This window comes from Nannobrachium achirus (genome assembly GCF_963921795.1).
Source record: "Nannobrachium achirus genome assembly, chromosome: 16".
Lineage (NCBI taxonomy): Eukaryota > Metazoa > Chordata > Actinopteri > Myctophiformes > Myctophidae > Nannobrachium > Nannobrachium achirus.
This window is the reverse complement of record NC_137823.1, coordinates 9,704,379-9,729,659: the sequence shown is the minus strand read 5'-3', so window position 1 is coordinate 9,729,659 and position 25,281 is coordinate 9,704,379. Positions and strand designations below refer to the sequence as shown.

Below are 25,281 nucleotides of genomic sequence, written 5' to 3'. Positions count from 1 at the left end.
ATAGTATGCAGACAGGCTCAGACTCTTAAGCTCCAGCATAGAGTCTTGAAATCAGGCTAGAGTTGACACTAAAATCGCAAATTTATTGCAATTTCCGAATAGTAAAGTATAAAATACGGCTAGCATGATCAAGAACACAAGATAGTAGGCACAAAGCATTATAATTTACTTTACCGTTTGAAATACAGATTTTTTGGCTTTATGTCCAGCGATTTATGTGTTAACTCTATGGGCTTTTAGCAGGGTTTCCCCTTCAAAGCACCAGGAAGTTGCTGAGAAATTTGCTGAGTGGGCGGGGCGTGAATAGAGTCCATTAGCGCGTCTTACTAGTATATTGACTGGAGTTGATGTTTACCCTGCTTGTATTGGCAAGAACCTCACAACTTCTACCATTGATTTCTATGCACGGGAACAGATTTGATCAGATTATATTGCAATACTACAGCCTGCAGTATCGATACAGTATTGAGAAATAATACATCGAGATATCTTGCCATAGGCCTATGTATTATTATTGACTACTGGTTAAAAACCACTGGTCTATATAATAATCCTATCTAAATTACAGGGTGGGCAACGTGTGCTACAGGCATTGTTTTGGGGGGTAACTGAAGTGTTCCTTTCAAGGCGGGTCAGGGTTGTGTTGTTTATAACGTCTTGTTTTTGTCCTTCCAGGAGTCAGAGATGTAACCAACCTCATGCTTGGTGCAGACTGCAGACAGACAGACAGACACACACACACAGACCGACAGACAGACGTGTTGATCATGTCTTTAGTAGAAGACCTGCTGGACCTCCTCCAGTCCGTCCTGGAGTATTTTGGAGTTCCTCCAGATATGGTGAGTTGATGGGTGCGTTCGGAAATGCGCACCGGGTGTGTGCCCAGTGTAGTGAGTGCCTAAACCTAACCCTAATCCTAACCCTAACCTCAGTAAAACTATGCCTAAATCTAACCCTAACCTTAACCTCAGTAAAACTATGCCTAAACCTAACCCTAACCCCTAAATTACCCTAACCACACCCGGTGTGCATTTCCGAACACACCCTTTGATACACTCGGACTGAATCACCTGCAGAAAACACTCTCCCAGTTATGTACTGCTGGTAACACTGTGTCTGTCTCGCTGTCTCTCTCTCTGTCTTGTCTTGTCTTGTCTTGTCTTGTCTTGTCTTGTCCTGTCTGTCTCCCTCTCTCTCTCCAGCTGGTTCCAGTGTGGGACAGTGAGCTGTGTGGTCAGTACCGCAGCATCGTCAGGATGATAGGAACAAATCTCCCCATAACACCCTCACCTCGCCTCCACATCCAGGTAACCTAATCTGATAGGAACAAATCTCCCCATAACACCCTCACCTCGCCTCCACATCCAGGTAACCTAATATGATAGGAACAAATATCCACATAGACCCTGATGTTAGATAGGAGAGTGTGGAGGGTTTAGCTATGAGCTTGTACATCTGCTATTTTGAATAGAGTTGATGTAGATCAGGGGTGCCCAAAAGGTAGACCGTGATCTACCAGTAGATCACCAAGGGTGTGCAGGTAGACCACATGACATGCCTCTAAAAATGTATAATTAAAATATATGACATCAAGAAGGTTCTGTCAGCTCCCTTCATGGCTTCTAAAGTAGGCAAACCTCCAATGCAATACTTTGTTCAAGAGTCAGTAGCATTACAAAGAACCTCAAAACCTACTGTGCCACTTCCATACAGAATGGGATGAAGACATTTTCCCCAGTATTTATTTCCCCCCTAAAATGTAACGCCAGTGCTGCTATTCCAAAGCCTCCCTCAGGCCCTTAGCTAAAACATTTTGGATGGGTAGATCATGTTGAGCTACTCATTTTAAAAGTAGATCTCACGTCAAAAAAGTGTGGGCACCCCTGATTGTAGATGGACAAATAACTCATCAAGTACGTTGTGAATCAGGTGTGTTTTACTAAGCATAGAGGGTCTACTGTAAGTGGTTAGACTGAAGTGACGTTGATGGATTCTAAATATCATCAAAGTATTCTGAGACACCCCTGGACTGGCATCAGGGCACCCTAGGGTGGCAAAGCACCCACTTCGGGAAACCCAAGTCTAGACCACACTCATCACATCCCAACTGGTCGCAAGTTGGCGACTGGTTGCATTGGAGAGTGGACTGGCCTTAAACCGAAACCGAATGTGGGGTCCACACTGGTCCAGGGACCCCTAGGGTTCCTTGAGCGGGTTAGTGGGTCTCAGTCAGTCAGTTCAAGCAATTGTTATGATTGTAGTCAGGGAACTTTAGCAGAATACGTGTCAAAGCTGGGAATACATTTGTTACCAAACGATTTCTTCACCAATGTGTTCGTAAAGGTGTCTAGTAACATATCTAACAAAGATTGAAATTCAACATCCCTAGGATAATCTTTGACAGCTAGGGTAATTCTGGGACTCATTCACTTACTCATCAGGGCACCCTAGGGTGCTACTATACTATAAGGGGAAAAAATGACTCCCAAAAGATATGCTTTAAGTAGCATGTGAGGGGCCTAACTAGGTGTTTTTAATTCTTCTGAATCCATTGCAAGCATTTGTTTTGCACGAAAAAATATTCCTTGGGCCAAAAACAGCCCCAAAGAACGATGGTTTAGTGATGAGTCACTAAACTTTTCACAGTTGTATGGGGTCCATTTCTGGCCCAAGGAATGTTTTTCGTGCAAAACAAATGCTTGCAATGGATTCAGAAAACATTTATTCCCAGGGTTTTATTAAAATTCCCTGACTATTGGTCTACCTGTTTTCTTAGATTAGACTACTATTTATTTGCATTTGATACTGGTGTTGATGTATCACCTTGCTTATTGTAAATCGCTCTGGATTAAGAGTGTCTGCTCAATGCCTAAATTGTAATCAAGGTATATATAGACATCCAATACTTACAACAAATCATCAGTACGAGGGTTAGTTAAAGTTATATTTACAGATAACAAAGTGGGGGGTCATTTTATTTTGGCAAGCTGGGAGACTAGATTTATAAATAACGGGTGCAGAAATCCAACTGACTGCTGTTATTTATGTTTTATTTAAAATGTATTTCATTTTAGCACTGTTGTAAAACGGTTGGCATTCATGTATGTGTGTCTGCGTGCTCTCATCAGATCCCTCTGCACACCTTTAAGCATCGCCATGGTTACGTGGACGTCGCCATGGAGACCCCCGGCGCTGCCATCCCCTCATTGGCTGACGTGCTGTGGGTGTCAGAGGACCAGGGAGACCTGGACACCTGGACCAGGTAGACAACACCTGGAACACAACCTTTCATTAATTTAACACTTCTGTTCCGCTTCACTGCCCAGGGTTTCTTACCTTTTACGCAGCGCGCGTGCGTGTAGATCGTGCGCGCCGGTCCACAGATTGTGTGTCACTCATGTGCACGGCTTTGCCGTTAGAACATTTAAAAAAATCTAAACTAAATCTATGCAGCCGTCTTGGAGATACGAGCCTCCATGTTTTCTCTGTAAACAAATTAAAACTGGATTGCGGTCGTTGAGAACTGGTTAAGTCCCACCCTCCCGGTAAGATGACCTAAGGTGGAGATGCGACAACAGAGCTTTTACATAAAAAAGAAAAAGAATCAAAAAAAGTTTGAGAACAACTTGGTTAGATTCTAACTAATCTTCGTGTGAATGGAACTCCCTGCTAGTGATTTTACAGAGGCTAGTGGTCTGTAAGAGGGTCTGTGTGTGTCTGTGTATTAGTGCTGCCATGGTGAGGACATTTAGCCTCCAACACCAGAGCAGATTCACATAGTTTACCCTCACTGTCTCTGCAGTCTGCTTTGAGTCACTGCATTACCATTGTCCACCAGTAGGTGTCCTCCTTGACTCAGTGGATGAGTAGTCATCAACACTCTTATCCAGTGTTTCCTTTGAGTTGCTGGTTCAAATAACCTTTATTCATTCAAATGCATCCCAGATATCTGCTCTATTTATTGTATCTTATCCTCTAACTTTTAACTTAAAATCACTGTTTATTCGGTCGGTTCTTTATCAGAATAGGCAAGTATTTATATAGTTTTAAACACTTTGAACCTGCCGTCCCTATTTTGATAATTACGTCGTTACAAGTGAAAACTTTCACATTTTTTACAAATGTAAATGTAAAACCTTTTAATCAATGGTGATGTCGTGAACTCCAAAGTATTCAATGTCTAACATAAACATCTTTGCGTAGTAGGCCTACATATTCTTTTTCAAAACCACAAACACAAATGTGATATCAAGATGAGTATACATGAGTATCTCGCACCTTTTTCTCCCACAAGAAATGTAATCTGCAATAAAACCTCTCTTATTGATTTCCTCAGGAATCAGATGATGCTTCCAGCGAGGCACGGTGCGGTGACCCACAACATGGCCGGAGGCCCCCCCAGACCGGCTGTGAGCCATGCCCAGAGAGGAGGCATGAGCCTGGGGCACAACCCTGATCCTCACACCCGGAGAGGAACCATGGTTCTGGGCCATGGAGGGACTGATACAGACACCCAGAGAAGAGGCATGGTCCTGGGACACAGGACGGACCCAGACACCCAGAGAAGAGGCCTGGTCCTGGGACACAGGACGGACCCAGACACCCAGAGAAGAGGCCTGGTCCTGGGACACAGGACGGACCCAGACACCCAGAGGAAGATCTCAGCTCTGGAGGAGGAGCTTCTCAAGCTACGAGCCCAGATAGCCATGATCGTTAGCGTTGCACCAGCTGCAGGTACAGTGAGAGAGGTCAACCACACTAGGGCATTAACGAAAAAGTCGACAAGTCGACTCGGACGACTTCATAACACAAGACGACTCCCACCAGAGAAAGTCGAATGTCGAAGTTGAAAAAAAAAATAATAATAATAATACTTTCTATTGTGAAAATAGCAGATCTAGATACACTTAACTCTTTTAGTGCTAAAACCGAACAATTTCGGTTCTTTTTTCAATCCAATATTTTTTTTTTGCTATTTTACTTACCCTGAGCTGCTTGTAGAGACGTGGGTGGTCCTGGCTCATCCATCGCTTTCCAACGAGCCACGTGTTCTACGTGTTCCGACGATTTATTCCATTGAAAATGGTTTAGAATAAAGTTTAGAGTATCATTCACCAGCTGAGTGGCCTTGTGGTTAGAGTGTCCGCTCTGAGACTGGGAGGTTGGGGTTCGATCCCAGACAGGGTCATAGCAAGGACTCTAAAAATAAGACCCAGTGCAACCTGCTTGGTACAGGGGAGAAAGAGAGAGAGAAAGGGGGAGATACTCTGCAACACAATAGGGGGAAATAGTCTGGGCATTTCGGGCAGTATTTTGATGGAATCGTGCACTTTATGATAGAAGCATGACATTTGGCACACAGTTAGAACATGCCATAGTTTTGGCTATAGTCATCCCTTCACACATCACTTTTCACAGTTTTGCGGGGCCCGTTTCTCTGGAAAGGAAAGTTTTTCGTGCAAAACAAATGCTTGCATTGGATTCAGAATTCCGAAAAACACCTAGTTTGACCCCTCACATGCTACTTAAAGCATATCTATTTTTTGTGTTATTTTACTGTATAGTAAAGTCTATGAGAGCCCAACTTTGATTGGCTCCCACAAGTTTCCCAAGACAAATCTGCGATGGCCCTATAGCCAAAAATGTTCCATATGGCATGTTCTGAAGCTGGTTGCACACTGCTGCGTTTTTCGGGCCGAATATCAGAGTGAATTTTGGAGCACGCAAATAAAAAAATCAACCTCACGTTGTGTCAGTCACGGTTGCACACTGCCGCCCATTTCGCGCACCACTCAGTCCCTTGCTCTCTTCTTTCCCGAAACGCTCAGACTAAAAGGGTGTTCTTCTCAGAATGTAGACATAATTGCGACCGTAGGGAGCTACTTACTGTAGAAACCTCCACCGGCTGTCCGTGGGTGAGTCAGTCAGTCCGTCCGTCCGTCCGTCACACTTTTGCCCTGCTCATATCTCCACAACCGTTGCCCCCATCCATGCCAAATTTTGCACACACACTCCTTGACTGCCAAACTACAACCTCCAAGGAGCCCCAGGGACCCCCAGGTCCCTGGGGGACCCCCAGATGTAAAAAATGACCAAATGTGCTCACACGTCACACCTTTTCCCTGCTTATATCTCCGCACCCGTTGACCCGATCCATGCCAGATTTTACACACACACTCCTTGCCTGCCAAACTACAACCTCCAAGGACCCCCGGAGCCCCAGATGTAAAAAATGACCAAATGTGCAAAAATGACCAAATGACCACCCCAACGGGGCTGCTCGCGGGGAATTCCCGGGGACCACCGACTCCTGGTGCTCCAGAACGGATGCAAAAGTGGTGGCGCCCCCAGTGGAGGACCCCCTGCCACTGCAGCGCACATAAAATGCCGTAGGGAGGGAGCGTCCGGGAGAGCCGGGGCCGGTACCTATTCGTCCGCCAAGGCAACGCGGAGACCCCGCCCCTCACTTCACATGGCCCTATTGTAGCGCCACCTTCAGGCCGATTTTTAAAACACATTTTTGGACACTGCTCCTACAGTTTTTGCCCTAAAATCACGAATATCACTACACAGCATGTCTACACTCATGTCATCAACATGGATCGGGAAGATTTTGGAAAAACACATTTTTGCCCTATTTGTGGAGATAAGCCACCTACGGTCGCTTATCTCCCGATTAGGGAGTCTTACTGGTAGTATTCATATCTTGTGTGAGGGACCGAGCAGTCAATGCAAAAGGAACACAGGTTTCACACTCAAAGTTTGTTTAATTTCCAAGAATAACAAGTAACTAGGAAACTGGAAATTGCAAGTGTGGTTGCCATGACTATTTTCTGCAGTAAGCTAACTGTCATGTGAAGCCAGACCAATCCTCAAGCTAGCACAGAGAATGCTGCTTCCTCATTGGCTAAGTGTTATCCGGAACATTAAATTAGCTTCCTGATTGGCTAAGTGTATGTACATTAAGAAGTAAGCTTAGCTAGAACTATGATGTGTTGCTTACAGCAGTGGTTCTCAACCTGTGGGTCGGGACCCCCCAGGGTGGTCCCCAAATTGTTTTGGGGGGTCCCCAGATGTTTAACTTAATGTAGCAACATTGTTTTCTTTTCTAAAGTGACAATTTAAGGACTTTTTAACCCATTCAGGCGGGAACACATTTTGCTGTTTGGGAGGGGCTTACAGTACATGTACAGTATGTAGCAACATATTTGTTTTGTAGGCTGATTTCTGATTTAGCCCTTTTCTATAGGTTAGGCCTAAATGGGTTTACCTCTACAATGATAAATGAAATATTGACCAAATGGCCAAATATTAGAGGCAGAAATTGTGAAAATAGCCAATCTACATGCTCACAACTCCTTGCAACGCAATAATAACACAATAGAACTGTGTTATACAAAATGTAATGCCTCATCTCTTAGTGCTTGTCAGGGTGGGGGGTCCCCAGTTAAAATATAATTATTTTGGGGGTCGCAAACTGAAAAGGTTGAGAACCACTGGCTTACAGCAACCACACTAATTAACAAAAGATTTGAACAAAACAATGAGTGTGAGGAGTCTTGTCTCAATGTGTGGCCATGTTCCAGGGTGTTCTATATATTCTAAACCCGGACCATTGTCCATAAGTCGTTACACCGTTACACGGCCAATGGCTTCAGTCAAGACACCAGTCATTTTGCCATACCTTAGCAACAGGCAAGATACATTTATTTTAAGATAATAACCGTTTCTACGGTTTCTTGGGCTGGATATGGCAGCCTGGAATGGCTGTTCAAGTGCAGCTAAACTTGGTATGTTAGTAAACGTGCCACAATTAACAATAATGCATTGCACCTGTGCAGCTGCGGAACCTGGGAATATACCATCTTGTCAAGATGGGGAGAATACAAGAGTGGAGAATATAATTATAATACCTTGTTAAAGTGACCATTTTGTTAAGGGGCATTTGTAGTTATTTTACTGTAATTTAACAACATAATAACCAGAACAGATAGACAAAGAGACATTCATGGATTTATATTTAAAAGTAATTTTATTTCCCCCCCTGGACCCAGGGTATGGCAGCTGCTACCATACCCAATTGACGCGCCTGCACACGGCAAGAACTGAGTTGTAAATAACTGATGATGATGATGCTGTGTGTCTCTTCTCCAGGTTTGACCCAATCGGTGGACGAGCCCGGCGGTCACGTGATGTCTCCCCTCCCTCCCCCCGCTCTGACCTCCACTCCCCGCCGATCCTCCCCTCCTCCTCCCTCTCTCCCCCCTCCTCCTCCTCCCCCACCACCTCCTCCCCCTCCTCCCTGCCTGCTCTCGTCCTCTCCCCTCCCCCTCCAGCGCAGGGCCGGGCGGCTGCCGTCTCAGGGTCAGGGTCCCGTGGAGACCAGGGGGGCGGGGCCTAGCAGGGCGGGGCCTAGCGGGGCGGAGCCCACCATGATGGACGTACTGAAGGACCTGAAGCAGGTGCAGCTGCGTGCTGTGCAGAGGTACGTAGAACTATCATGTCAGGGTTTCATCTGAAGCCCCTTTTCCACTGCAGCTTTAGCACCACACTACATGACACCGCACCGCACCACGTGTAATACTGAAGGATACTTGCTTAACTTGTAGTTTAGTGGTAGAAATGAGACATGGAGACAGGAATTTCATTCAACTCTCTTTGTTGGCAGAACTTTCCCTCCATTACAGTCAACAAGTCAACAACACAATACAACTGGTGACGTCCCCTCCTAAAGAGTCTGACTATATCCCCCAAACCGAAATATTTGTTCCCTCTTATAACTTACATTGAGATAATCCCCAAAACATTCCCTTTATTACAAAAAGCTATAACACAGAATAAATCCCCTTACATTACTTACCCCTCCCCAAAAGAAATGTCCTCATTTCAACATAAGCAACTGGAAAGAATGGCATTGACACTTTGAAACACCCAAAAATAACAACACTCAGAACACAGTACACATTTTTTTTTTCTTATCACAAATAACCAAATATCTACTTGCAAAAACAACTGCGACAGAGCAAAGAAACAACAATAGTGCATTCCGTCGTGTGTGGCAAGGCAACCACACGTATATGCATATGTGCGTGCGTGAAGGTTAGAGAGAGAGACAGTCTGTCAGGGAGTCTGCCTGTTCCAGAGCAGTAGGACTGGATGGTCATCCCAGTGAGAACGGTAGGGCTTCAAGTGATCATAGTGAATCACTTTTGGGGGAGCTGTCGGTTTCCTTAAGTCCAGCAGCTTGTATATGCGCCCCCCCCCCCTCAGGGGAGAACCTTGTATGGCCCAACCCAGTTAGGATCCAGTTTCTTCCTCTGTGTAGTGGGATCATTCACCCACACCAGATCCCCACATTGATCAGGCCTGAACCTGGCATGTCTGTTGAAGTAGTACTCACGCCAGAGCCTCTGCTCATCATGGTGAGTGAGAGAGGAAAACCTCCCCAAATACAGTGTCCATCCTATTCACCATTTCAGATCCATAGTTTTGGGGGTTTCATTACACAAAAGTACCCCTATCAACAAATTGACCCTTTAACTGTGATTATTATAATACACTATAATAGATTATAATAGTCGTTATAACACAATAGAATCTATTACCATGTTTTACAACTATATCCTGGTGGTCTAAATGAAAAGTCAGTGAGTGATCAGTCATTATGAAGTGTTTGGCCTAGCTCAGACCTACTCTGGAGTGGATACTTTTTAGGACCACGTTTAGTACCACTTTAACACCAATCTACCCAGGTCCATGTAGTGGAAAACCTGGCACAAGTGGGCGGTGTGGAGTGGTGTGGAATTGGGCCATGCCAGTGGAAAAGGGGCTAAAGTGACTACTGACCAATCACAGCGTGTCTTTTCCGGGACTTCAATTAAAAGGGAAAGAGGGAGATCTGATTGGCCTACCGAACGTCTCCTTCTGTGACACACGAGGAAGCGTCCTTCAGAATTCAGGAAGCTTGGCTTAAACAAGGGGTCTTCAATGTTTTCAGGACAAGGACCCCTTAGCTGAGAGAGAGATGAAGCAGGGACCCCCAGATTCCATATAGTTTGATCGTTTGACAGCACAACATTTGGATTCATGTACATTTTTTTTTTTTTTTTTTTTTTTTTTAAAGATTTGTTTTTGGGCTTTTTGCCTTCATTGGATAGGACAGTAGACTGACAGGAAATGGGGGAGAGACAGGGAGTGACATCCGGCAAAGGTCGCTCGGATCGGGAATCGAACCGGCGACGCCGACAGGCATTGATGCCGAAATGGCAATGATTATATGGTATGCGCCTGGTCCACTAGGCCACGAGGCGCCCCTACATTTTTGTTTTTAACCACTTGAACCGTCAATACGTTGTGAGCTTGTAGATCTGCTATTTTGGCTAAAGTTCTCAGAATATGGATGTTAGTGTTCAAGTGGTTAATATAAAAAAAGGTTAAAAAAAGTTTCTATCACACAATGATTTGGAGGCCCCCCTGTAGTAACTCTGGGGACCCCCTAGGGGTCCCGGACCCCCTGTTGAAGACCCCTGCCTTAAACATTGCCAGTCCTTTTTTTACCAACGCCCAGGAGCCGGAGGAGGCGTCTACCTTTCTATGTCTATGATTGGCACTATAAGGCAGAGGTAGAGGTCAGGGTTTCTCAGCCGTGATGCCAGTCCAGGGTAGCCTGGTTCCAGACGTTGAATTTTTTGTTTTGGCGATTCGGGGAGTCAGGTGTTGCTCTCACTGAAGAGGTTTTCTTCGTTTGGAAATCCGTACGGCGAATCAGCTTCTTGTGAACAGCGGGGGTGGGGTTTTCCCAGAACTCATGTGTGATTCCATGTAAGCCAGCGCCGCTGCTGGACCGGACCACACATTCCCAAACATAGTAGCGCTCCTATTCTGCCTGTTTCTTTGGTTAGCAAGTAGCACTAGCACACCACTAGCCAGCCACATAACAACACTACGTCATCTGCTTTGCTACTGTTGTGTTGGTCAGACGGTGAACCAATCGCAGAAGACTGCCTCTTTGGCAACGCCCATCCCAGAAACTGCCTTGGACGAAAGCAAGTTCAGACTGAATGATGGAGTGAAACGAAATGTCAATTCAGGCTGAGTGTCGGGCTGTCCAGAATAATTTGATAATATTTGGAATCTCTCTCTCTCTGCCTCTCTCTCTCTCTCCCCCCTCCCCCAGGTCACCAGGAGGGACCCCGGTCCGAGGCCGAAGGCGGAGCAAAGGCAACGTGGTCCGTAACGACCCGGCCGCCCTCATCGCTGAGGCTCTGCGCAGGAAGTTCGCCCAGCACTGCCTCAACAACTCCTCTGACAAGGAGAACTCTGCTGAACTGTCTCCGTTTGGCAGCCCTGGCTCTCCTAGGGTCAGTATGATATTATACTGTATGTACACTACAGCCCCTAGTCTCCTATGGTTTAAGGTGGCTCTTCACCAAACAGACTACAAGAGACTCTTTCCAACTCCTTCAGACTGGCAGTCTGTGGCATTTAGTTGGCACAGACTAAGCACAAACTGGCTCAGAGTAGATGATGGAGTACAGCATCTTGCAATGGGCCTGATGTACAAGATACACTACACCTCTAAGATACCCATGTACCTGACGAACTACTGGTGTACAAGATACACTACACCACTAAGATACCCATGTGCCTGACTAAATACTGGTCTACAAGATACTCTGTCTACACCACTAAGATACCCATGTACCTGACTAAATACTGGTCTACAAGATACACTACACCACTAAGATACCCATGTACCTGACTAACTACTGGTCTACAAGATAAACTACACCACAGTCAAGTCAAACAAAGGGTCAAACTCGTTCTCCTGCTATACCACCAAAATGTGGAACGCCTTACTGCTCAATCGGTTTCATCAAAGCTGAATTATCTTGGCAGATTAGCCTTGCCAGTTAACCTAGATATGTTAAACCAGAACACATTATTTCTGGTTACCAGTAAGACTCCCTAATCAGGAGATGTAATGGGCCTGATGGTGGCGCTAAATGGGACAGATCCATGTTGATGACATGACTCAAGACATACTGTGTACCGCTTTGTGTGATTTTAGGGCAAAATCTGTAGGAGCAGTGTCCAAAAAAATATTTTGCAAGAATTGGCCTTGTGGTGGCGCAAGAAGAGGGCCATGTGAGAAATGAGGGATGGAGGTTGTGGTTTGGCAGCCAAGGAGTGTGTGTGTGCAAAGTTTGGCATGGATAGGGGCATCCGTGGCAGAGATATGAGTAGGGCAAAAGTGTGACGTGACAGACAGACTGACAGCTGCTGGAGGTTTTGATAGTAACTGCGACCTGATGGTCGCAATAATATTGTTCTAGGTTAAATCATAATGACATAATAAATGGTGAATATAACGTATAATCAAATATTGTTTTACAGGTTCCTGTTCACTCCAGGAGAAGTCAGGGACGCCTCCACATGTGACCGTACTGACCTCTGACCTTTCAACCCTGACCTGGGATCCATGGCGTGTCCGGAGGGGGGCGTGGCATAACTCCTGGAACCTGAACCCTCTTCCTATTGGCTGTGTGCCCTGTCCATCATCCTATTGGCTGTCTGCCCGGTCAGAGAACCTGAACCTCCATCCTATTGGCTGTCTAGTCGAGCCCGGTAAACCATACTCTGTCTCCTTTCAATCTGGGATTTCAAACCCTGCCGCTGTGTGCTTTTCCCGATTAAAAGTCGGGATGTCGTTTTATATTAAATAACACCAGCGCACTTGGGTCATGGGGACCCAGCGCGGGTGAAAGAAAACTCCCATGATCCTTTGGGTGATGACGTCATCAGGAAGGGAATATCCTCTGTTGGCTTCTATGCATTGCTCTGCAGGAAAACGGCTTTATCTCAGAATCTTTCTCCAGCTCGCTTCGGTCGCCGAGAAACGCTTTTTTCCCCACCGGCCCGTATCTAAGCTACGGAGAATGTTTCTTTTCCGTGTGAAAGAAAACAATTCATGACAACACAGTGAATTTCCACAACATGGACACGATCGTGCCTTCCGTGGGACTTCAAATTAAAGCGTGTTCAATGACGGCAGAAGGTATCTAATTAATTAATTACATGTTTGGCCTAGAAAGTGTTAAGTATCATTTGTTTGCTGCCAACTGTGTTCGTGGATTAATGTTCTCAATCTCCTTTAGATCAGTGGTTCTCAACCTGTGGGTCGGGACCCCCAGGGGGGACCCCCCGAACTATTTTGGAGGGTCCCCAGATTAACCTAATGTTGCAAGTTGCAACATTATTTCCTCACCCAACAGTAAACAAACCAACACAAAGTTTAAGTGTATAGAGGGTATCTGCACATTTCTAAAGTGACAATTTAAACACTTTTTTTAATAACCTGAAAAGGTTGAGAACCACTGTGGTAGATTACAGAATTCAAGCATTTCCCAAATTCAAGCATTTCCCAGTTTTGTCTAATCTGAACAAACGTAACGGCTTGGATCTCGGTGAAAAAATGGCGAACAATTATAGTAAAGAAATAAATCATAAAATCATTGGAACTAAACATGGTCCTTTCTGCTAACTCAGTCGATGTCCGTCCACGCACAAAAAAACAAACAAAAAAACAACATAACCCATGATAGGCACAGCATTCTTTTCTTTTTCTTTTCTTTTTTGGGGTCCCATTTATGGCCAGCAACAAGCCTTAATGCAACGCTTCCCGACCATACAAATGACAATCCTTTCATTAGGAAGACTTTTAACGAGAACAATTATCATCACGGCATACGATTAGCACAACAGTTTGAAGATCGGGTGAACGCAATGCCTCCAATGAACACGTGGATTACTGCACGAGAACGTCGGTCCCCAAAAGAATGACAGAATGGGATTGAAATGAAAGAGGGTGTAGACTAGTTAGACCCACAGATATATAAAGCTAGACACCTCATCCTCCGCTGCAGTTCATTGGAGCGACGTGCAACAACTGGAGGCCGGAGACCACGCTGCCAGTCAAAGTGACTACTGGCCAATCAAAGCGTGTCTTTTCCACGATTTTGTCTCCATCCAGTTCCTGATGTTGCGCGGCTCAGCTGTTCTTAGAGGCTGCGTACAAAAAGACCTGCGTGTCTGTGACGAGCGTAAACGACCTGTGACCGAGTTCCGCGATGCTTATGCCTCAGAGCCGAAGGAGGTGTCTACCTTTCTATGTCTGTGTGTGGACCTGTTAAAGAGCTCTGGACACGCCTTGGATCCCAGAGAGTTCACAAGGTCATCTCAGCGACCAGTGATGTGGCTCCATGACACAATGACTGCTGCAAGCCTTCAGCTCTGTCTTCTCTTGACTTTATCCTTTTATACTTATTTTCTGTCTTCTCTTAACCTTATCTTTAACTTGTTGGCAGTCCGTTTCTTTTTTCTATACCTTCCTTTGGAGGTTGCTTGCAGGGATGTTGTATTTTTGCCTATGCAGGTTGAATGTACTGTAATGGTTATGGTTCATTTTAACGTTTGTTTTCACTGCAAAATGTGAGTTTCTGTAAATGTTGTTTTGTTTACATACGGTGCGTTATAATGTTGGAGTCCACTGGGGTTAAAGTTCTCAGTCCTGGGGACTGATTTCAGTCTTGAGGATTCCATAGAAGCTGTTTCTGAGATCAGTGCAGATCCGCTAAAACATAAGGGGGAGGTGTAGCGATGAATGACAAAGTCGTCAAAACGCTAGTCACGTGATCTCCAAACTAAAAAGCAGTTATAATTTCAAGATATGAGTATTTGAATTGGCCAGACTAGCAACAGAATACAACAGAACTTCAGAAGATACTTCTATAAAATGAAGCATGGATTGGCACACACACATTCAGTGAAGGCAGTTCAGAACTTCAGGGAAACACCCCAAATATTGGTGTGCTCTGCACGCGCCATGTTTCAAAAATCACATATTGGGACATGTTCTGAAAATATTCAGTCTTGGAATTTATTTTGGCTTTAACCCCTGTGTTGGAGACTTGTGTGACTCATGAAAACGTCCCTCCCTTTGTGTGAAAATATTAATTTAAAGGAAATGTGTAACAATGCTTTTTTCAAAGTACTGTCTTTGACACTTCGGTGGGGGTTTGGTTAGTGTCATTACCTTGCTGTTTATACGATGTAAATCCACACATTGGATTAGTGAGATAGTTGCTCTGTTAACCATAGAATTGTGTAATGCTTTAATTGAAAAATAGCATATATACAAGCTCACAGTAAGCTTGTAGATCAGCTATTCTTTTTTTTTAAATTGTGTTATTTCTTTTTGTTGTTTTTGTGCAACTCTATGAATATCTTCTTAAAAGCAAACATTTCTTACTCAATGTATAATTTGCTTCTGGGGGGTCTGGAAGGACATCTTTTGAGATGGGGGTCCATGGCAAAACACATGTAATTTTGCGGGTCCTTGACATGGAAAAATGTTGAAAATATTCAAAGATTTGCACAAAATGTTCACTTTTTTCAAAAATAGCAGATCTACAAGCTCGCATAAAGCATAGTAGTTTAAAGTGACACAGATTTGCGGTCAGCTCTAAACGGAATAATAGTTGCTCTGTTATTTAGATATGATGATTAGAAACTGATAACCCAAAATACTCTCCTCGTTGCCTTATACATTCCACAGTGAAACCGCTCTCCATGTCAGACTTTTAGCACATAAATGAAGGCGCAAACACAGATTCTGACAATGCATTCAAAAACAAGTGTTGGATCTTTTGGATGTGTTTCCAATGATCGGTAAAGGTAGACTACTGAAGTCATTCGTTAGACGAGTTATGACAAAACAAACACGGTGATTAAGGTGCAGGGAGCGTTCCTTCCGGATCCTCTAAAAAGCACAAAGTTTAGATTTTTTGTTTTTTTAATTAAGAAAGGAAAAAGGAACAGACTTGTGTAATGTTCTAGTTTTTTTTGTCAGAATCCACTTTGTGTTCATTTGCGTGTTAAAGTGTGATGTTTTAAAGGCGTAGTTCAGATTTATTATTATTTATTACACATTGTTTTGTTTACGTTGCATTCTTGAGGCAGTCATTGGTTGATTCTGGTCAGTCAAAAAGGAGACTATTTTGGATTATACATTTTTAATCATATACTGCAGATATCTTTGCATTTGGGAGTTACTGTGTGGTAACTACTCAACCCAAACCTCTATCAAACAGTCACTAGCCCATTTAAGAGGGTACCCACTTGAACCCTGGTGACCCTATTCTGGGTATAGAGATTTGGAGGTCAAAGGGTAGGAAAAAAAGAGGGCGACCAAGTACAGAGCCCTGGGGAACACCGGTCAACTGAGGCGTTTCTTAGCATGTAGATAGACTATTTTCACAATAGAACCGTGTCATACAAAATGTGATGCCTCAACTCTTAGTGCTCGTCAGGGTGGGGGGTCCCCAGTTAAAATATGATTATTTTGGGGGTAGTGGCCTGAAATACATGGTCAAATACTGTCCCACAGTAAATACCAGTGACCTACTCCAGCAGATGAATGTTTGCCTAATATCTCTCCTGATGGCACCAACATCAATATAACATGGAATTGTAGACAATCTTATCCAACAAAAACAAAAATGTGTTTGGGTCATCAAACGGTGTCTCCGTTAAAATGCTGAATAAATAATGGACATTGATGTGAAAAAGGTTGAAAAACACTTAGTTACAGCAATGTTTAATCCAGACATTCATGTCTAGTCGCTCATACTGTCTGCCTCATCACATAATACCTGATGTTTGTTAAGAAATGTACACTGTTGAGTTTATTGTTGTTTTTTTTTCCTGATCTATATGAATGCTGTTAACCTTATGCCATGAATGCATTCCTTTTATCTAGATATGGTCTATGATCTAGATAAATTAGTCTATAATAATAATATAATTATATTCTATGCAGTTTATATTTTGTGTTTGTATGTTTTGCATTGCTGCTGCTCTGGTTAAATTGCACTGATCTTTACTTGTGTTTATTTTTCTCAAAGGAATATTTCACTTTCAAAAATGCCTGGGGTCATTTACTGTCTACTGGGACTTTTCTGTTTCACACCAGACAGTTTTCAGGTTGCTTGATTCAATATTTACATATTGATATTCATTTTATCAGACACGCCCCCTTCCTATACAAACCCAATGTAACTTCAAACTATTTTTGTCCTCCAATTACTCATTTAATTTATTGTATGTAGCCTATTTATATTTAAACAAATATATTTTCCCAAAGAAATTGTGAAAAATAAATGAATGTAAATTAATTTACAAAAGAATTAAACAATTCCCCCCTCACACATTAGAATGATAATGAGTCACCATAACCAAGAACAGTGTTTTCAATGAATCTATCATGGTTAAAATGGAGTTTGAATTACAATGGGTTTGTATAGGAAGGGGGCGTGTCTGATGACAAATAATAAATCAAATATCCAAATATTGAATCAAGCAACTTAAAAACTGTCTTGGGGTGGAAACGCCTGAGCAGGTGATAAGATTTCCCCAAAGTGAAACATCCCTTTATTTTCTATTTTGTTATGAAGATGGTACGTGGTTTTTGATTGTTTTGATTGTACAATTTTGATAAAGCCGCACCAAGTTCTGAATCTTGGTTTGCGTGCCTCTAAGTTAGACGATTAAAATAATAACAGATTAACACCTTAAACTATGAGCTCTTCTCTTCTGTTTTGATGTCACATTATTACCTTAACATGGCAAAAATGTTATTGATTTGAGTTCATTTGTTCTTGTTAAGAATATTATTTAGATAGCATGTTGTTTAGACAGATGCTACAAGTAGGTTCATTGTTTACCGGGGTCGGGACCCAAGTTATTTTGGGGGGGTCCCCAGATGATTAACTTAATGTGGAACATTGTTTTCTCACTCAACAGTAAACAAACCAACATAAAATGTAAGTGTATAGAGGATATCTGCATGTTTCTAAAGTGATAATTTAAGAACTTTTAATAGCTCTAAAACATTAAATGTTGTCCATCTACAGATCTACATATTATAGATTGGCTATTTTAACAATACAACCGTGTTATACAAAATTGAATGCCTCAACTCTTAGTTAGGCATGCCATGATTATTTTGGGGGCCGTGGCCTGAAAAGGTTGAGAACCACTGATTTAGATAGCATGTGTAGATGCTAGGTTCATTGTTCACCTGCTATCATACACCAGGGTTTGTGTAAGTGGGTGCCATGGCACCCTATAGGGTGCAGTGATGCCAGTCCAGGGGTGCATATGCACATATAGATATAAAACGGGGCTTGAGCCCCTGCCCTTTTACTCATCTGTAAAATGCAAATGCCCTCTTTCCATGCCAGACCTGAAGGCAGCGTTCAAGAGAATTGCACTTATTATTCACTTGATTATGCTTAGTTCAGTGTGGCATCAAGCACCAGCGACGTGCAGAGAGGGCAGTGTTAGAGGGGCAGGGGTTGAAATATCTAAAAGGGCCTTTTGGTGAAAATATTGAAAATAGCAGACCTCCAAGCTCACGACGCGTTGTGAGCTTGGAGGTCGGCTATTTTCACTACTTTCATGGTCAGGGTTAGGGTTCATTCATGGTCTGGAGAGGCTCAAGCCCCCTTTGATGTCTGTGTGCACATGCCTGTCAAGCCCTGAAAATAGCCGACCTCCAAGCACACAACGTGGTCTGCTATGTTCAATATTTCCACCAAAAGGCCCTTTTAGAAATGTCAGCCCCTGCCTCTCTGACATTCTCTGCACGTCCCTGCAAACGGACTCCCAATGTGGGGGCGCGTAGCGTTGTTTGTCACCATGTGTCATTAGTCCGAGGTCCCATAAGTCTGAGGTTGGTGAATGCTAACCTGCCGACACTGGTGAATGCTAACCCTAATCTTACTGGGAGTAATGGGACCTCAGACTATTGAGATTTTCCCTCCAAGTAGCAGCCTGCTGCGCTACGTTCTGTGGATTTGTTTTGTCACTTTGTCGCATCACAGTGAACGTAGCGTATAGCAGGCTGGTACCCAGGCTACTCCCTATGTGCCATACAGTGTCACATTTTAAAATTAGCATTAACTACTGAGCCACTTAATCCAGGAAAAAAATGTTTCATTTAGAAAGAAAAGGCCAATCTTCAAGCTCAACGAAAACGTGAGGAGCTGTGAGTTTGTAGATCTGCTATTTTCGGCTAATGTTCTCCTCAGAATAGGGATGCTAGGGTTCAATTGGTTAATGTAAAAACAAAGGTTTTGGAAGCCCCCCTGTAGTAACTCTGAGGACCCCCTAGGGGTCCCGGACCACCTGTTGAATACCCCTGTTCTAGTGTGAGTTGCTGAGTTCCCAACAATATCACTTTGTAATATTTTACTGTCCGACACTGAGAGTAACGTTTTCAAGTTTAAACTGGAACGACACAGAGGAGCAAGCAGAAAACTGTTATGAAAAAGGAAGCAGGTCTAAAAGCCCAAGTCAAAGATGACAATATACTCATATTTCACTCATTTATTTGGCTTTCATCACAATAGAAGAGATGCTGAGCATACAACATATACTGCGTATGAAAATTCTACTTGAATCTCAATTCTGGGGGTGAAACTGAATTTTACTGGATAAAAAATGATTACCAAGAACATAAGATGAAGATACAAACATACTGTAGTATGACATATAAAAATAAATGAATATAGAAACAATAAACCATGCCAGTCCCTGGAACAGTGTTTGTGCCATGTTTGGTGTGGATTGGAGCCACAACGGTGACAAAAAAAAACTTTGAGGTTATGGTGGGTGGAAGTGAAATCGCTGTTAGTTATAGGCCCAAAAAGTAAACCAGACTGTTTTTTTTTATATATAATTTTCAGAATAAAGAATCCATCAGTGGATCCTAAATAAGCCTAATAAAGGGTAGAAAAAATAGAGCTTTTATCCGCTTCGTTTCGGTAATTTTTCTAAGGCAGCATTCACACAGGCACGTTTTATTGCGATTAAAACGAAACCTGTAACGTATTGTCGGAAAATACACAACGTTTGGGCATGTGTGAAGACCCATCCGTATTCTTTTTCGAATCAAAGAAACAAATGCAAATCCACAAAAAAACAGTGGTTTACAGGCAATGAAACATTGTGGTAGATTATAGAGCCATGTGCGGGTTAAATCCATAGTTATATATAAAAGGTTAAATCCCCCTCCAGACTGTCCGTTCTTATTAGATTTCTGACCATTCTGGCCGCCCCCTCCCCTCATTGATTTAATTTCTGATCACCGCTCCCTCGATCGCACATAGTGTATTATTTGTGAGGAGTTGCTCACAGTCAGAAGAAAAAAAAAAAAAGTGCCACTGGAGTCACTATTGTTAGTATTGTATATCATATATAGGCCTAATATAATATGGGCCGATGTGTGGGTCTCTCGCCCTTGCTCGCGCGCACTCGCTCTCTGTGCCAAATCATGTGCAAATGGAGACGCTTTACACGCGGAGCGCAGAGAGAGAGGGAGCCAGGGAGGGCAAGGCGAGGGACAGAGAGAGAGACAGACAGACACGTTGACGTTCTCCTCTTCGTAGATATTCATATCTTGCTAAAGTATTTGCTGTCTGCTTTATTGCTGGTAGATTTTGTGAGTCCCTCCGGCCGCCGCTGGTTTTATTTTTTGATCGCCCGTTTCCGACCTCAGATAAATAGGCTAACACCTGTGCGGCAATTTTGCGAGGGGTCCTGCGGTTACATTGTGAGTTGAACTTGAAGAATTAAACATAGGGAGATGGAGGAGGCATTATTATGCAGCTTGGATACATACATGTCCCGTGGACAGACGTGGACTCAGCGATTCCTTGTTTCGGATGACAAATTGCAGTGTGAGCGCAAACGTATCAATTAAATATGCAAGAATGTGGCAACTTCACCCCTCCCATTCGCACGACTAAACCGAATTATATTATGAGAATGTGGCCTTAGCCACCCCAGGACCACACCGAGCAATATGAGTTTATCAAAGATTGATTTCACGAACGAACGAAGCCATGAACAAACGAAGGAGCGAACGAAACGAAGACAGTTTACAGTTTACAGTTTAGGCATTTAGCAGACGCTTTTAAACCAAAGTGACTTACAATAAGCAGATAACATCACAATAATAAACAAGATAATATGTCAGTACATCATCAACAATATAACAAATGCAAATGTATATCTATCAGAAGACTATCCACAGCAGCGTCTCCTGGTGGTCCTCAAGCCGAGGTTGGGAGGCTTCAGGCCAGGGACCACCGGGGCTCACAACGAAGCCCCCTCAGGGCTCTGGAGGGAGACAAGGATAAGTGCACCACAAACAAACCAGAACAGTGGGAGAAAAATGGGTTAGGTCAGTGGTTCTCAAACTTGCTTTTAACACCTAAAAAAAAAGACCATTACTGCATCTAATATGATTATTGTGGGCGTCCCCAGTTCAAATATGATTATTCTGGGGGGTCCCCTGTTCAAATATGATTATTCTGGGTGTTCTGTAGGTGAGTGGGGCTGACCTGATGGGAGGTGGAGTAACTAAATTAAACCTAGTAGGACATTTACACAGCTTTGTGAATGATGCCCAACGTGCAACATGTAATAATCTGTGTGAGTTTTAAACAACATCTGTGGGGGTAGTATACCGGTAGCTAAACGTGCAGGGGTCATCGCCATGCTGGCTTGTGGTGGACATTTTTGCCAAAATTCCATGTTTTCCATGGACTTACAGAATGTGCGGACAATAATATTATCAGAAACACAAAGAGTAGCACTCAATGACCATAACAGGTCTGTAACTCTGAGAGTGTTCACATGGAACCACTTGTCTTTGCAACGGGCACATTTGTCCGTGTAGTATATGATGACCCCTGAAAACGGTGTGTTTTGAAGGAAATGCTTAATGGCAAAACAAATGCATTAGGTGTAAAATTATATAGCCTGGATTTGGGGAGTGTGCATGGAAAGCTTCAAGCTGGTCATAATGGCAGCCTGCTGGCAGACAGACACACTTTCACCTCCAGATCAGCCTCTGAATCTTATAAAAAATACATTGGTATTAGTACATTACTAAAGTAATGCATTGTAGAGAAGATACCTTCCTTCTTGGGTTGTATCTCCTGATTCGCCATCCCCTTCTCCAAGCCTTCTGTGGAGAGAAAAAGACAGTGGACAGTTGGTGAATAACATCCCTCTTTTATCCCGTAAGCCTCCCAGCTGCCATGTGATCAATCTTAACCAAATTGAGAAATGTCAAAAAAAAAAAAAAAAAAACAATAATAATAACTGATCTCAAAGCTCACATAGTGTCAGGTTCACAATGTGGCCTTTATGCACTTAGTTTGCAGCTATTTTCAAACGCCCAGAGTATAACATGTGGTTTAAAAGGTTAACAATGCAAGTTTTTTTTTTGCTTTGATAATATAAATCTGCAAAGTAACTAATAAATACACCTGTCAACGAATTGTAGTGGAGCACAAAGTACAATAATTAACTGTGAGAATGGCCGACTTTGTGGCTGGAATCAGGACCTGTTGGGAAACGATTACACATGCACGTGCACTCTCAATGTCTGTAAACAAAACCTTTGTCTAAACAATGAATACAGGAATATCCTTAACCCATTTAAAAAATGTATGGCCAATATACAACTGTGCAAATGAATTAAGTACAAATACCTAGAGTGTCAATATCCTGTGCAAATACTGTTCTATTAATACAGGTCACAATCTATTATCTGCAAAAGAGGTTACATTGTTACATTGCCTCTGAGACATATAGTGGAGTAAAAGTATTTAAGTGTTTGCTCAAGTTAAAGCACAACTCCGCTCTAAATAACATCTAGGCTCATGGTCCTACTTCTATTGATCCCAAATGACTGTCCATGGGGTCTATTGGGCACAAATGCCCCTGTTGTCCAGTTTCCGCAGCAGTCCTGGCTTAGAGTGGAGCCTATCACTTTTACACCATTTATTGCGGTCAAAAGTGTGTGTTTTTGGAGCTGTGTGAAACACAGGCTCCCTATACGTGGCTGTGTGGGTCTGTCTGTGTGTGTGTGTGTCTGTGTGTGTGTATGTAGCCTGACTTCGGCGCGTAACTAGTGCCGCACCATTTACGCCACTCGCGCAATATATACATCAAGATGTGCGGCTCGGCCGGGAATGGTGTTCTATTACCTTTCGTTCCGATCCACCTTACCATGCCGACGTAATCGGCAAAAAACGACGCTTAACACTTTGCCGTCCGAAATAGAATGGGGGTTGGTAGATTAGCCGTGAAATTTCTATTATTGTATTGTGATCTGAAACATAATATTATGTTTATAAACATGAGCCCGCCGCCTCTCCTTCTTGGACAGCGGCGTCGTTTTTTCTTTTCCCCCCAGGTCAGTAACTCACCATGATTTTCTCGATCTCCGTTGGGATAGAATGGGGGTTTTGGCCGATCGTCGATGTCCCCGTGCGTTTCGCGTGCGCGATCCTTTCATGTAAATGTCCCCGCAAATAATCCATGTGTGATTGAAGAACAGAACTGAAAAGTTTCGCTAGCATAGCCCCAAGCATGGCTGCTGTAGGAGCTCGAGTGTGTAGACAGCAAACAAATGGGTGGAAGGTGCCTTGGAGAAGGAAAGGGCCATGACGTCACCTCTGCTTCATGCACGGTCTGCATGAGCTATCAGTGCACGAGAGGTGACTAGGGAAGGTTAGACGATCGCCGATTTTCGGATGAAAATCATTTATTCCGGTTTTAATGACAAAGTCCGGGAAAGTGCGACGTGGCTGAGACTCCTTGGTGGGAAGTACGATATACGACGGTTTTAACATGGGGGGGCCCCCCATGGCTTACAAAGTGTTAATTGTCCCCATTGACTTATAATGGGACAATGCAAGAAATCACTTTCAAGTATTTTTCTCTCGTAAACCATAGGAGCTACAGTTTCAAACCTCGGAGAGGAGATTCATAATGATTTTAAGAATGAATCGAAAAATAATTACATCACTCGGCCTCATGGTGGCGCTATAACGGCCCACTTTACGTTTTGCCCCGTAACTCTTGAACCGTGGATCGGAAAATTAAAATTTCTTTTCCCTGGATTCCTTGGGTCAAGACGCATCTCCCCATATAGGCCACGCCCATTTGCGCCAGGATAGATTTTCCGCCATCTTGAATTTTCTCCAAAACACACTTTTTGCTCCTTTTCCTACATATTTTCTTCAAATGTCACACAAATCGGTACACATGATCTACACACACACACACACACACACACACAGCTCCACTTCACACGGGTGTGATTTTTCTTTTATCAATCTCTTACTAGTTGTCATTACACCCACATCCATGCCATCTTTGTCGCACACGAGCCTCCACACTCTGCTAAACAGATGTTAGGCTGTTATGTGTTTTGCCAAGTTCCGGAAAAGACTTGCTGTGATTGGCCAGTACAGTCACTTTGATTGGCAGTTGTGCCAAATGCTCACCCCAAAACATGATTTATGAGACTGCTGCAGCTTGAATGGGACAACCAAGGCATGGATGTGTTAGTAATGAAAACTAGTAACACATTCATAAAACAAACACACTTTTGAACAACAAATAGGTTAAAAGCGATAGGCTTGTAGGCTCCACTCTCTAAGCTACTGTATGAGGGCTGCTGGAGAAACTGGAGCTTTTCCGCCTAATAGACCCCATGGACAGCCAATTGGGATCAATATAAGTAGGAAAATGAGCCTAGATGTTATTTGGGGCGGAGTTGTCCTTTAAGTAAAAGTACCTCAATATTGTACTTAATTACAGCACTTGCATTGAAGGGACGAGTTACTTTCCACCACTGCTCCAGAGATGGCTAGATGCGGGCCAACTGAGTCTTCTGGACATGACATAAAAACTAATTTCATAATTCACACGGCTCTTTTTGCCCCTTAACCTGTGATTTGACAATAAAGTTGACTCTTGATTCTTACACTGATAACATTTTTTTGTGAGCACGTGACGGCGTTGCGAGGCAAACCAGAACCCCCGCCCCCCAATCTGCGCCCAAGGCATCATGGGAAACTGGGTTCCTGCATAAGTCTGGGCTATAGGAGAACACGATTTGATACAAAACAATGAATACATCAATTGAAGGCCGTAAAGGAGTGCAAATCCCTAACATCCTTTAAAACCGCCCTGAAAAACCACTTACAGGCGGCAGCCGCTCGAAACTGGTAACAATAAACCTATCCTAACCTTGACCCTTATATTGTGAATAACTTTTATTGTCTCCACCAGGCCGAAGGCATGGGGAGAGACTACGTTTTGCACCCTGTCCGTCCGTCCGTCGGTCCGTCCGTG

At 43.4% G+C, this 25,281-nt stretch overlaps 1 protein-coding gene across 1 annotated transcript; it reads left to right on the top strand.

Annotated features, from left to right (window-relative positions):
* Nucleotides 1-767: 767 nt before the first annotated feature.
* mtfr2 (mitochondrial fission regulator 2) lies at nt 768-12,441 on the top strand (the record flags this gene model as incomplete). The annotated part of the gene is made up of 7 exons (XM_080744676.1): nt 768-839; nt 1,203-1,307; nt 3,129-3,262; nt 4,337-4,734; nt 8,155-8,485; nt 11,177-11,360; nt 12,397-12,441. 7 exons carry the CDS (start codon nt 768-770, stop codon nt 12,439-12,441), a joined length of 1,269 nt encoding a protein of 422 aa, XP_080600802.1.
* Between the last annotated feature and the right edge of the window lie 12,840 nt (nt 12,442-25,281).